The 14,515-nt window shown below is 41.2% G+C and overlaps 1 protein-coding gene across 1 annotated transcript in view; it reads right to left on the reverse strand.

Moving 5' to 3' along the window:
- Positions 1-14,515, reverse strand: part of TMEM131 (transmembrane protein 131) — a 489,982-nt gene that overhangs the window by 14,123 nt on the left and 461,344 nt on the right. Inside the window, exons 36-38 of the mRNA XM_030201383.1 lie at positions 7,461-7,617; positions 1,752-1,873; positions 1,572-1,665 (exon numbers count right to left, since the gene is read on the reverse strand). Coding sequence (XP_030057243.1) covers positions 1,572-1,665; positions 1,752-1,873; positions 7,461-7,617 — 373 coding nt within the window. The remainder of the gene's footprint in view (positions 1-1,571; positions 1,666-1,751; positions 1,874-7,460; positions 7,618-14,515) is intronic.

Consider the following 14,515-nt stretch of genomic DNA (forward strand, 5'->3'; position numbering starts at 1 on the left):
AGAGAGGTTAAATAGAAACTCCAGTAATTTGGACCATGAGGACAGTGCTGGGCGGATTTCTACAGTTACATCCTAGAAACACCAAAGAAAAACCATGATCAAGTATATGATACCACATTCATTGTTGACTTAAATCTTGAATTGTTAATAAATGTGACTGTTGGGCAGTCTGGATTGACCATTCAGCTCTTTATCTGCCGTCACTTACTATGTTACTATTAATTGCGAAGGATGCAGACAATGCAAAATTAAACCTTTTTGTTCTTTTGAGACAACTTTGTCCTCCCATTTCCCGAACACAAACAAGCATGGTGTGAAGTCAATACATGCATGTGTAATTGCCCTGATATCTCTTTGTATTATGATTTAAAAATGACTGTTTTCTATTGTACCCCTGCATCATATGTAAGTAATCTCCCTGCATTCCAACTCTCTCCATGCTAATTTTGAAGCGAACACAAGAAACCTATAGGTTCAAATGAAGTACTTTGTCCATAAATTCTTGACTTTTATTACACACTACTCTTGCCATCTGGCCCCATAGATGCTGCCAGTCTATCTCATCCAACGTTAAAATCCAAATTGCAGTTTTAAGACTCTATGAGCTTAGGACCAATCTCCAGGTCCCTTCTCCTCCCCCCAAAAGTCAAAGCAAAGAACAAATTGGTCATTATTTTATTCATATGCCATAGAGTGGATCCTGGTATCTCTGCCTTCTAAGCTAGAAGGCAGGGGCGCCACCCTGGTCAGTGATTAGAACCAAGGAAAGGGTTGGTTGGGATGAGAACTCGGGAGTAGGATCAGGAGGGGCTGGAGTGGGCTAAGACAAGACTCTGGATCTGCCAGGGGGGTCAATCAGAAGGGGGGGGGCATGAAGTTTGAGGGGTGCCCGGGTACAGCACTTCACTAAGGATGGTAATGTAGTAATGCGGGCTCAGCTTGCCTTGTGCAGTATATGCAGGGCTGACGCTGGGCACACTCCCTGCATGTACCACTCAGGCTTTACACTTATTCTGTATTATAGATAACACAGAGTAAGTGCAAACGGTTTTTGACCCTTCCAGCAAGGGTACCCTGGAAGTTCCAAGTGGCAGGTCTAACTCCAGATGTCCATCTCTTTGGACATGGACATTCTTTTCCCTTCTGTTAATAGGGGATGAACGTCCATGTTTTAAGCCTGCCCATGTCCTGCCCTGAAAACACCCCCTTGCAATATGGACACACAGCAGTTTCAGACCTCTGCATCCTGGCTTTCTAAAATTGGCATTTGGATGTCCATACAAGATGGACTTCTAAATGCTGATTTTAAGAAATCCAAAACACAAATAGGGCTTCTAAAATAAGCACCATTATGTTTAAATACACACCATCTTAGGGTCTACTAAAACTCTCAGCATCGTATTTATGATCATGAATACATCTCTCTGATTCATGGAGAAGCAGCAGTTTTCCTATTCTACTGCTGTATAAGGTACTGAAATGTCATACAAAGACCTGCTTGAAAAAAAGTCTGCTTTATCACAGATATTCCCCTCAAATAACAGTATTTCATACAGAGCACATCATCTTACCTATCTGAACCATCGCTGTCCACAGGAGTATGTGAAATACCCATGCTGCTAGAACCATCTGCTTTACTCACAGCTTTTGCTAAGCCATTGCCACCTGCCAGCGTGAACAGAATTCAGTCAAAACAAACATTTTCCATATTTTTTTTACAACTGTATGATTATTTCTTATTAGCTTGTTACCTGGACTCTTGTCATAACCTGCAGCAACAGCAGCAAAGGTAGGGTTACCGTTCCTTCCAGGTAATGAGGTTGTCTTTGCAAGCTTCTGTTTCAGACCATTAGGCTGCTTACTTTTACTTTCACTAAAAACACAAAACATTCTGTTTTAATAATTCAATAAAAACATGCACTTCCCAGCATCTTTTAAAGTGGTATATACTGATTTTAAGATAATAAGAATTACTTTTCAAATGATTTACTGTTGAACAGGGACCCGCTATTTCTAATAACTCAAGCTGTGTTCTGGATACAAATTCATTTAGATTTTTCTCTATTAGCACTGTGTCCACACCTGACCTCTTACTGGTTGCATATTTTCTTGTGTACAAAACAGGATAATTTAAATAGTAATTTTCTCTGCAGTTCATCTATTCTTCAAAAAATATGAAGACAAAGCAGAAAAATCTCCCTATTTGCGGTTAACCTGAAATGTGTGTTTATTGACAGGGATACACACACATTTCAGGATTTTCCCTTTTTCTCATCCTTTCGTCTCCTTTTCATCTACGTATTAGCTTTTCCGATCCTATCAAACATTCCATTGTCGTCCCCTCATCCTCTGTACTCACCCTCTAAACCCTCATGTACCCTCCACTGCCTCCTATCCCCTCACCAGCTCCATCCTTGTCTCTTCTTCCTTCGCCTCCATTTTTTGTCTCATATCCTATATACCCCATTGTCCTATTGCCTCTCTTTCACCATCTTTTTAACCCCATTTCAACCCTCACTCAACCATGTCAGAGACTCATACCCCTCCCCAGTACCCCCATCCTCTCCAGTCTTCCAGGTCATTCACATATGTTGCAACCTTTCCACAAACTTCATCCCCTTTTCTTGCCCCCTTCTATTATCTCTCATTTCACACGCTCATCACTCATTTTCGCAACCCATCAACATATCCCTATTCATATGTGGCAACTGCCAAGTACTCACTATTCCCTCAAAATTCCCATGCCATCTTTTCTATAATTCCCTGCTCTGTTCCTCAACTGTCATTCGATCACCATGTCCGTCATCATCTGCTCTGTTTTCCTTCTCCCCCTGCCCCCATCCATCTTCTGCTCTGTTTCCCCTTCTCCCCATCCCCAGTTCCATTCATCTTCTGCTTTGTTGTCCCCCTTATCCAATCTTCAGCTCCGTTTCCCTTCTCCTCCTCCCCAAGTACCATCCACCTTCTACTCTATACCTCCTCTCCTCCGAGTGCCATTCACCACCTGCTGTTTCTAGGAACTCCTCTCCATGTCCATCATTCCCTCTGTGTCCCTATCTTTTCTATAAATAATCTCCTGCCTCTGTCCCTCCAACCTTCCCTGAATTCTGGTACTTCTTATCCTCTCTTCCCTTACTCACTGTCTGATATCTCTTTTACTCTTCTTTCTCCCCCCCAAGGTCTGGTATCTCTATCATGCTTTCTTCCTCCTCCTCCCCAGTCCTCCAGTGTTTCTATGACTACTGACAGCGTCAGCAAAGTAAAGTAAACTGCCTTCAGCTGGTCAACTAATTGTTCCCTCTGCTGTGTCCTGCCTCCTCTGACACAACTTCCAGTATCAGCGTAGACGGGATATAGCAGAGACAATGCTTGCAGGGCCAGCCTGAGGTAGTTTGCTTTACTTGCTGATGATACCAGCAGGCACAAATACTGGAGGACCGCCGAGGAGGAAAGGTCAAGAGAGATATAGGACTGCGAAGGACAGGGGAAAGAGGGAGCAATGCTGCACTGCATATTGTGCAACCCCATAGTGATGCCTAGGCCAGTGGTTCTCAACCTATTTTCAGTCAGGACACATATGATGAAAGATGCTTGAATCCATTACACACTGCATACATGATCCTCATGGACACTGGCCTGATACAGTACATCAGTTCTTATATATATTAAATGTAAACATGCTCTGCATTCACAAAAACCTTGTCTCCCCCACAATAACAGGTGCAGATCATAACTAGCACATTTTCTCCATGGAAGTTACCACACAAAAAATTAAACAAAAAATTCTGATTCTCATATCATCTCAATAATAGCGAAATAAATCTCTCCACTACCAGGAACATTATGAAATAATGCAAAACCTGAAAAAATCCTATCATACCTGTACCAAATCTGCTATAGAACAGTAGCACTGATTTAAACAGAATCCTCAGAAAGCACTACAAATATTACATGTTGCCCTAACACCAATACTTCTACTACTGGTAAAACAGTACAAGTGGGACTGCTACAGAGTTGTATGCAGAAACTACTTGCCAACAGAATACCACACCTCGGTCACACACCAAATACAGAACAAGTCACAAATTATTTATTAGAATTTATTTACTGCCTTTTTAAAGAAATTCACTCAAGGCGGTGCACAGTAAGAATAAATCAAACATGAGCAATAGACAATTAAAGCAGTAAAAATATTCAAATAATACATAGTATACAATGTCAACACAATACGTAATAGAACATTTTAATTGACAGTGTAGGATATAAACAAAGATGGAACGTATAGATATTTAAGAGAGTAAGAGGAGTTAGAAAATAAGGTGGCTAATTTTAAAAAAGGTATGTATAATGTCAGAGGGATGGTTAAATATTATCCCAGCTAAGGTAGGAGTGGATAAAAATGTCCTGCTGCAGTATATGCGGCCCGTGTCACTCCTTGTGTGTCTGAGTGAGACTAAACACATTAGTTACTTCTTCCTTTAAAGGCCTAGTTGAAAAGCCAAGCTTTCACCTGTTTCCTGAAGTAGAGATAGGCTTATGTACCTGGGGCAATAGAGGGTTAAGTGACTTGCTCAAGGTCACAAGGAGCTGCGGTGGGAATCAAACCAAGGTCGCCAGGATCAAAGTCTGCTGCACTAACCATTAAACTACTCCTCCACAAAAAATGGAAAACAGGAAAACAGAATGCCAACAGGTAACAAACAGTTTTTTTTGGCAGGAGTCCTTTTTGTGCATTTTTTCACTTCTTCTAATAAAAACAGACCCTAGAGGAGATGTAGTTGGAATATAAACTCAAACAGATTCTATAGGAGAGACTGACCTACTGTCAGACGGGAATCCTTCTCCAAACAATAATGTTGCATTAATGTGTGGACAAAAGTTTTTTTCAATGGAGGCCGACGTTGACACTATCTATGGCTCTGATACTATGAGCCTTGACATGCCTTCCCAGAGTTAAGCCTGTGTGGTCAAAAGTGAAAAATGTAATCCGCTGTCCAATTACCCCTTCATTCTAAACAGGTCACCTAAACTTAGGTACCATTTGTGTAAGTGTACACTTATATGTGTAAATGGCAGTAGTGTGATTGTGTGTTAAAATGGTTTAGTGAGTAAATGCAAGAAGGCATTGATGGGGGGGGGGGGGGGGGGGGGGGGGGAGCATGTGTGTGTCATAGGCACAGCTGGCATCTACATGGGCAGCTTACAGAATACTGTTAAGTTACATGCATAATGCTGCAGTTAGACATCCACACTTATGCCAGCTCCATGGCTGGCGTAAGTACAGGTGCCTAATTGGTAGATGCTGATACCAGATTACGCTAATATTCTACAATGTAACCTAGGCCCCTAGGTTCCATTATAGAACAGGTTCCTACTGCCCAACCTGGGTGCCTAAACGGAGGTACCAAGTTATAGAATTGCACCCCAAGGCCTGCAGCAGGGACTGCCACCAAAAACAAGGCCTTCCAGGCCAGGTAAATTAGTTCATGGGCGTCTAGTAGTTTGAAGGTAGATTATATCAATGAAGTAAGTACAACCCAGATCCCAAGGCACAGCAGAAAGCCTGAAGGGAGGCTTCAAGAACAGTAAACCTCACATAAATGGAACTAAAGGCTGTACAGGAATGGGTTTACCATATTCACAGTGCGACTATGCACCGATTACACCAAGGTAAATGCTAACAGGGTAAATTAGATTACAAGTCACAACAGTATCACAAAAAAAGAAACAAGTTACACACCAAACCCAAAACAATCTTTCAACACCATCATTCTCCCCTTACCAAAAATACCTTTCCAAAACTCCACATCATGCCCAGACCCAAACAAAATCCTCTAACCAGTAAATCATTTAAATGAGTAAAAAGCCAAGTTTAAATCACGATGGAAAATAACAATCTTATCTCGAAGACAAAGTGGCTTAAAATTCAAGGTTGTGATAAATTGTTTGTGGTTTAAGTTTTATAAACCTGCTGCTTTTCTAAGCTGTCACGCTTCTCATGGAAGCACTGGGTTGTGCGCCCTTGGACCACTGCCGTGGAGCGGCAGTGGCAGGCAAAATCACCTCCAAACCAGAGACAAGGCAACACAGGACTGGAACCCTGGACTGGAGTTGCAGCAGAGGCAAACAAGCTGGAACAGGCAGAGGAGAAACAGCTAGACTTCACCTGCGCTTGACCGCCGTTCCCTGGGAGTTGAGCCCCCAGGTGCTGGCGGCCGGCAGGACTTTCAGGACGGGGCAGGAACTGGATACCAACAGGAACCCCACGGGATCTAGAATACCCAAGGGAGGCTAGGCAGAATACTAGACTAGGACCCTCAAACAAATACCACACTAGGTAGAAGCAGACAGGGTTGGAATCAAGACAGGGGTGCAGGGCTATGGCTGGAGCTCCAGCAGCGGAGAAATACAGGCAGAGACCAGGACTATGGCTGACGCTCCAGTAGCTAGAAATACAGGCAGGGAGCAGGGCTATGGCTGGAGCTCCAGTAGTTGAGAAATACAGGCAGAGGACAGGACTATGGCTGAAGCTCCAGCAGCTAGAAATACAGGCAGAGAGCAGGGCTATGGCTGGAGCTCCAGTAGCTGAGAAATACAGGCAGAGGACAGGACTATGGCTGAAGCTCCAGCAGCTAGAAATACAGGCAGGGAGCAGGGCTATGGCTGGAGCTCCAGTAGCTGAGAAATAGGCAGAGGACAGGACTATGGCTGAAGCTCCAATAGCTAGAAATACAGGCAGGGAGCAGAGCAATACTGAAAGCTGCCAAGCAGCCACTAAGAAAGAAACCCAAGCCAGGAATACAGACCAGAGGCAAGACTAGGAAATAAGCAATAGAACCAAAACTAGCTACACACAGACTAACTAGAATCAAGCTACACACAAGCTAACTAGAATACAAGCAAGAAACTCAGACTAGAACTGGACTAGGCAAAAGTGCACAGAGCACACCCACATACCAGGGACCTTAGACGATGCAAAGGCAAACACAGCAGTTTCTAGGTGATTAATAAAGCCCATCTGCAGCTGAGGCTCACTGCAGCAATCACAAGGCAGCTATGGGTGCTGTTCAGGCACAAACAAGACAGACAAGTCTGGCAGCCTGGAAGATCCGGACCAGAACGGTTTGGAACGGGTAGGGACAGCAAGACAGTCCATGGCAGCCACCGGTTCTGGCCACCAGAGGGCGAGAGGAGCACAAACCAAGAAGCAGGCAGAAAGCATACTGAAGCATAGAGGCTCAACATAGGTGCAGCACAAAGGAGCAATCAGAGCCATGCTGGAAGCAGCCAGCACACAGAGACAGAGCAAACTTAGAAAGAACAGACAGAAGCCAGCTTAGAAGCTGACCGCCAGAAATAAGGTAAGCCTGAGAGGGGTCATGACCACAGACGTGACATAAGAAGATGAAGTGCAAACCTTTGCTTTAAACAGATTTGTCTATATTCCATGCTGAGCTTACCTGATATTCACAATACTACTATAAGTGCCACGTGGAACAAAGGCAAAAGACATAGGTGGTGGTGAAGGACAGGCAGGAGTTGGTGAGGTGTGTCGCTTTTTCAAGAAATCATCTGCATTGAGTGTTTGCATAGATAACTTATACAGACTATCTACAGCTGAAAAAGAAAGAAAAATAGCAAACATATTACTTTCTACCTTACACTTCATATATTTGCCAGCATTCCCTGCAAGGCACAAAACGTTTCCTATTCTTCACACAATCTCACACACATCAACATATATTTTCGGTCACAATGATATTTATAGGAAAACCGTGCAACCCGTTCATAATGTATATAGTATTGCCAGACATTTAAAAAGATTTGAAGTTCAGTTACTAAGGATCAAAAACAGAGCTAACATTTGCCACAACTTTCTATTTAGTATTAAAGCTTTCATATTTTGCAGATTTGAAAAGACCAAGTGCAGTAGAAAAGTGGATAAAGTAAACTTGATTACAATTGCACACATCAGTAGGGAATTTATAAAGGTGTCCTCTCTTAAATACTAATATTATTATTATTATTTATTGCATTTGTATCCCACATTTTCCCACCTCTTTGCAGGCTCAATGTGGCTTACAATACATGAATAGTGGAAATATATTAGAAAATAAACATTTAGTGTTACAGAATGATAATGATAAAACATGATAGTAATGTTACAAGCAGATATTGTAAGAAGTCCTGAATATATGTGGAGGAGTTGTGTGTATTCACATTGGTTGATCTTTGTGGTATGCCTTGTTAAAGAGATGGGTCTTCAGTAGTTTGCGGAAGCTTGTCAGTTCATGGATCGTTTTTAAGTTGCGCGGCAATGCGTTCCATAACTGTTTGCTCATTTAATATGTTCTCATTTAATATTCAGGTTTGGATGCTTCCAGACATGGCCAGGGTTACTTGAAAACATTTTTTACTTCTAAGACCAAGGGTCCAGCAAATTGAGGTTCGCATTCTTTTAAAGTTACCCTATCAGTGTACTTTTTGGCATAAGAATAAGTAGTACATTTTTTGATCCATCACAACTGACTTTGTTATAGAGTGGTAAAGTTCTGCAGTTTGTTCTGATGATGGTCCTCCGGAAATTCCATCCAGACCGATCTGATGTCTGCATTTGTTGAGCTCGTGTCCAGCATGACCACAAGCATTTGGTTTTTCATTTATTATTTAATTTCTTCATCTCGTCTGTGGTAAGAGCTGTTTTCTGGGTTTAAAAAAGGTCTGGACAAGTTCCTGGAGGAAAAGTCTATAGTCTGTTATTGAGATAGACAAGGGAGAAATCACTGCTTTCCCCAGAATTCCTAGCATGGAATGCTGCTACTAATTGGGTTTCTGCCAGGTTCTTATGACCTCTACTGGAAACTATTGGAAGCAGGATACTAAGCTAGATGGACCACTAGACTAACCCAGTATGCCTATATACATTTCCGCCTCTCTTATAATGTGGACTTTAATGTAGGGCAGATAATTATTTTTCCTCTGTATGCCCCCTTTATGATTTCAATCATTATACTCATATGTTATAACTGAAATTCTATAAAAATAAGGGTTAAAAATAAACCTTATGCTTATTTAAAACCTTGATATTTATTTATTGCATTTGTATCCCACATTATCCCACCTATTTGCAGGCTCAATGTGGCTTACATAGTTTTGTTATGACATTGTCATTCCGGAATACAATACAGTTAGTAGTGTGCAGAGATTAAGTAAGGGAAAAAAGAGGAAGTGATTAGGCGGGTAATTGTAGAAGTGGACTTTCATAACTGGTTGGGTTGGTGAAGTGGATCAGCGAAGCTGTTGGTTCTCGTTGTAGGCCTTGTTGAAGAAATGTGTCTTCAGAGATTTGTAAAAGTTATTTGTTTCGACAATTGATTTCAGGTCTGTGGGTAGAGCATTCCATATCTGCGTGCTCGTGTAAGAGAAGGTGGTGGCATGCATCAGTTTGTATTTTAGTCCTTTACAGCTGGGGAAGTGCAAATTAAGAAATTTGCGGGATGTTCTTGTGGCGTTTCTGGGAGGTAGGTCCACTAGGTTCAGCATGTAGATAGGGGCGTCTGCGTGAATGATTTTGTGTACAATTGTACATATCTTGAACGCAATGCGTTCCTTAAGTGGGAGCCAGTGCAGTTTCTCTCTTAGGGGTTTTGCACTTTCATATTTAGTTTTTCCAAATATGAGTCTGGCGGCAGTATTCTGGGCTGTTTGGAGTTTTTTGATAGTCTGTTCTTTGCAGCCCGCATATAGTGCGCGTTGAGAGTGAGGTTTTGATCAATAGTAACTCCGAGAATTTTCAGGTTTTGTGAGATAGGAAGAGAACAGTATGGTGTGATTATGGTAGAGAAGTTTTTTGTGTTATGTTGGGAGGTGAGTACAAGACATTGTGTTTTTTCTGCATTAAGTTTTAGTTGGAATGCATCCGCCCAGGTGTGCATGATTTGGAGGCTTTGGTTGATTTCGTTGGTGATTTCATTTAGATCATGTTTGAACGGGATGTAGATTGTGACATCGTCTGCATATATGTAAGGATTGAGGTTTTGATTGGCTAGAAGTTTGGCTAACGGTATCATCATTAGGTTGAATAAGGTTGGTGAGAGGGGGGGATCCTTGGGGTACTGCACATTCGGGTGTCCATGAGGGTGATCTGTCTGCGTGCGTTGTTCCTTGGTATGATCTTGTGGTCAGGAATCCTTTGAACCATTTGAGAACTGTTCCTCCTACTCTGAAGTATTCTAGTATATGTAATAGTATTCTATGATTCACCATGTCAAAGGCACTGGAAATGTCGAACTGTAGGAGGAGTATGTTGTCACCTGTTGCAATTGCTTGTCTGAATGAGTTCATTGCGGACACTAGAACGGTTTCAGTACTGTGATTTGACCGAAATCCTGATTGAGAATCATGCAGAATTGAGTACTTGTTTAGGTATTTGGTAAGTTGTTTCGTCACTACGCCTTCCATGAGTTTGGTTATGAGCGGAATGGATGCTACTGGGCGATAATTGGTTAGGTCCAATGTGCTTTTCTTGGGATCTTTTGGCAGCGTGTAAGTAGGATGTTTCCTTTATCCGTGAGAAAGAGCCCATTTTGAAGCCTGTAGTTTATGTGGTTCGTGAGGTCTGTATACCACCTGGACTGTCAAACAGATCACAGTGGTGTATATAGCCAAATTAAAATAGGAAAGGAACTCCACTGACAAAAAAGGGAGGCCACATTCACTTCTAGACAAAGAAATACAAAATTGTAGATTGAGTGCCTGGTGACCCACCAAAGGCTCAATGTCCCACTAGCCCATCAAAGGTAGTAATAAAAAGTGAAATCTTCAGCTCAATGTGCTGCAGCGGCTAAGAAGGCAAACAGAATGTCGAGTATTATTAGAAAAGGGATGGAAAACATGCATGAGGATGTTATAATGTCGTTATATTGCTCCATGGTGCGACCGCACCTGGAGTATTGTGTTCAGTTCTGGTCGCCTCATCTCAAAAAAGATATAAAGGAATTGGAGAAGGTGCAGAGAAGGGCATGGGACGACTACCCTATGAGGAGTGGTTAAGACGGCTAGGACTCTTTAGCCTGGAGAGAAGGCGGCTGAGAGGTGATATGATAGAGGTTTACAAAATAATGAGTGGGATAGAGCGGACAGATGTGACGCGTTTGTTTATGCTTTCTAACAATAATAGAACCAGGGGACACAAGATGAAATTAGAATGTGGTAGGTTTAAAACAAATCGGAAAAAGTTTTTCTTTACTCAGCATGTAGTTAGACTCTGGAACTCATTGCCGGAGAAGGTAGTGACGGCAGCTGGCCTTGCTGAGTTTAAAGGGGGTCTGGACAGATTTCTGAAGGAAAAGTCCATTGATCGTTATTAAATTTTGAGTTTTTTGCCAGGTTCTTGGGGCCTGGATTGGCTGCTGTCACAGACAGAGTGCTGGGCTTGATGGACCTTTGGTCTTTTCCCAGTGTGGCAGTGCATATGTGCTAAAACTTTAAAATTGCTCAATGCAGTTCTGGGGCTATAGCAGAAGGGTTCACATTGAAGCTCGTATCATATCTGCTTGAATCTGTGAGTTTTGCAAGGACACAAGAAGTGAGAGAATGTGTGTATTTAATTGTAAATGAATCCTAATTATAAACAAAGCAAAATAAGTACCTGTATATGTAAGCCGCATTGAGCCTGCCATGAGTGGGGAAGTGCGGGGTACAAATGTAACAAACAAAAAAAATCACCTATTGAAACTGTTATTTTCTGAAAAAATCAGTTTATTCACAGAAGCGAGTCAAGTGACTGAACTTGGCACTGAATGGACATCCCTGGTGATTATGCTTCTCAAAAAAATCCAGAACCTGAGAATCCTGTCCCAGGGGACCAAGGTGTAACTTTGAGTTTTGCTGGCATGTTTCAGGGTGAATTCAGTCACCACACTCTGCAGTAGCAGCTGCGGTTTTCCAACACCTTTGACTGCTTTCTTACCAAAAGGAAAGGGTGTGTGCTTATATATACTTACACACTGGAGACATGTGTGTATATGCACCCACACAAATAGAGAAATGAAGGCAGATAAAGACCATATGGCCTATCCAGTCTGCCCATCCATGCCATCTACTATTCCTTCCTCTCCCAGCATTCACGCACACTCCAATGTGTACAGCAGAAAAGGAAGCAGAGGCATGGGAAAAGCCAGTGTGCTAGTGGTGTTCCCAAACATCACTGGCAGTTAAGGATGCAGCAGCCAACAGAAGGATGAGATGGCAGAGTGGTCGTTAGAAAAATTAGCTGGCCATGATGGTGGAGAAGGTACCTGAAGAGGTAAATCAGTCAATATGTATCTCAGTGCTACGCTTCTGGCATGCACTTTACCTTTTTAAAAAATACAATTAAAAATTGAGTTAAATTACAAATTGATAATTAACCTTGACATGGTAATACAGGACGTTGACAAATGTAAAGACTTTAGATAGGAAATTAAGGAAAAATGGAGAAACAAATGCAACATAGATGACAATAGAAGAGGGCCAAAGTGCACCCCTGGGTTACTTCTAGGACTACATATTGTCCAAAAAGATTTCTTCAGCCTCAAAGTGTAAACAACGTAGAATTTCTAAAACTAAAGATAAATCAAAAGACAGAAATTACGAAGATAGTAATAACGTACCTATATTACACAGAGTAGAAACAACATACCCCTAGAGCAAGAACTGACAGTGAAAGGAGTCAAACGAATTAGGAGTATATCAGATGACGACAATTTTGCCTCTCCACCGACTAGTCCCTGTGAGGCATTGGGAACATTTAAGGCTTTTTTAGACCAACTCTGGACATGTGGTCCGTTAGTACGGGTTCGGAGACCAACCACATCAGAACACATTCATCAACATTATTTCAGAGGAAGAGGCAGGATCAGGGGCCGAGGCAGAAGTTACCAGCCATGCTAGGAGAAACACCTATTTTTAATTTATCTCACAAGAAACTGTCTTCTATTGAAGAAAGCATACAAAAGGGCCTATCTTTTGTCCCCACCACTCGATATGATCCTCTCCAGACTAGAATTGATTTGTTCAAATTTTAACTCAAGCTTCACATTAAATATTTTTTGTCTATGTCAGATTTTATTCCAAATGATATGTCTGTGGTTAAAAATCCTTCTAAGTGGATGTCTCCTGGTCCACCTGATCTTTTAATAGTGGCCTTCAAAGAGGTTGTTTTGAAAGACATTAAGAAAATTAGAAAACCTCAACAATAAACGTTTGTTTCATAATCTGAATAAAGAATATCTGGCATTACGAAATTTGGCATCTAATACTGATACTGTAATTAAACCTGCCAATAAGGGAGGTCGAATTATTATTCTTGACAGGACATCATACGTTAAAGAAGTCAACAGACAAGTTGAAGACTAAAATTTTTATATCCCGCTCCATGATGATCCTACAGAACATCTCAAGTCTGAAATTGCAGAAGTCATTGATTATGCCAGCAAGATGGGTTTTCTAACCAATAAAGAAAGGAGTTATTTGTTAGTAGAACACACTACAATACCCACTATATATATATATATATATGCTGCCCAAAATACATAAATCCACTACCAATCCACCAGGATGACCAATCATGTCAGGAAACTGATCTGTCTTAGAACATCTATCAAATTTTACAGATTTCTTTTTAAGACCTTATGTTCCATTAATACTTATATACATAATACATCACATATTTCAATTTTAGACAAATATGATGGAGAGCTTACAGATCTGTTAGTCACATAAGACACTGATCACAGTATACCAATATACCTCAGCTTGAAGCACTCATTGTTATCGAAGAAACTCTTCAAAACAGACATACTTTTAAGCGGATTCCTAACAGGCTCATTTTAGCACTAGCCACAATTGCCCTGACTAAAAATTTCTTCTATTTCAATGGCTATTTTTAATCAACAAATCAAACGAAACTACAATGGGGACCTCCATGGCCCATAACATAATGAACCTATATGTCACAAAGTTTGAGAAAACATACCTTACAAAACATCCCTTCAAAAACAATATTAGATTATTTAAAAGATACATCGATGATATTATTTTGTGGAAAGGCGACACTGAAAGACTAGCAACACAGAGTGGAGGAGTAGCCTAGTGGTTAGTGCAGCGGACTTTGATCCTGGGGAACTGGGTTCAATTCCCACTGTTGCTCCTTGTGACTCTGGGCAAGTCACTTAACTCTCCATTGCCCCAAGTACAAATAAGTACCTGTATATTTATTTATTGCATTTGTATCCCACATTTTTCCACCTCTTATATACTATGTAAACTGCTTTGAATATAGTTGTAAAAACCATAGAAAGGCGGTATATCAAGTTCCATTTCCCTTTCCCTGGTTGATTGCTATTAGCACCAAAAATTAATTTACATTCCTGCAATTTTGTTCAAGATCTCAGAAACTGTTACTCTGATGACTTCAGTTTAAGTGTAAAGAGCATGTTTTCAAGGTCAAATACCTTTCTTTTTAAGATCCAGA

The sequence above is a fragment of the Microcaecilia unicolor genome, chromosome 4 (genome assembly GCF_901765095.1).
Source record: "Microcaecilia unicolor chromosome 4, aMicUni1.1, whole genome shotgun sequence".
In the NCBI taxonomy this organism is placed as follows: domain Eukaryota; kingdom Metazoa; phylum Chordata; class Amphibia; order Gymnophiona; family Siphonopidae; genus Microcaecilia; species Microcaecilia unicolor.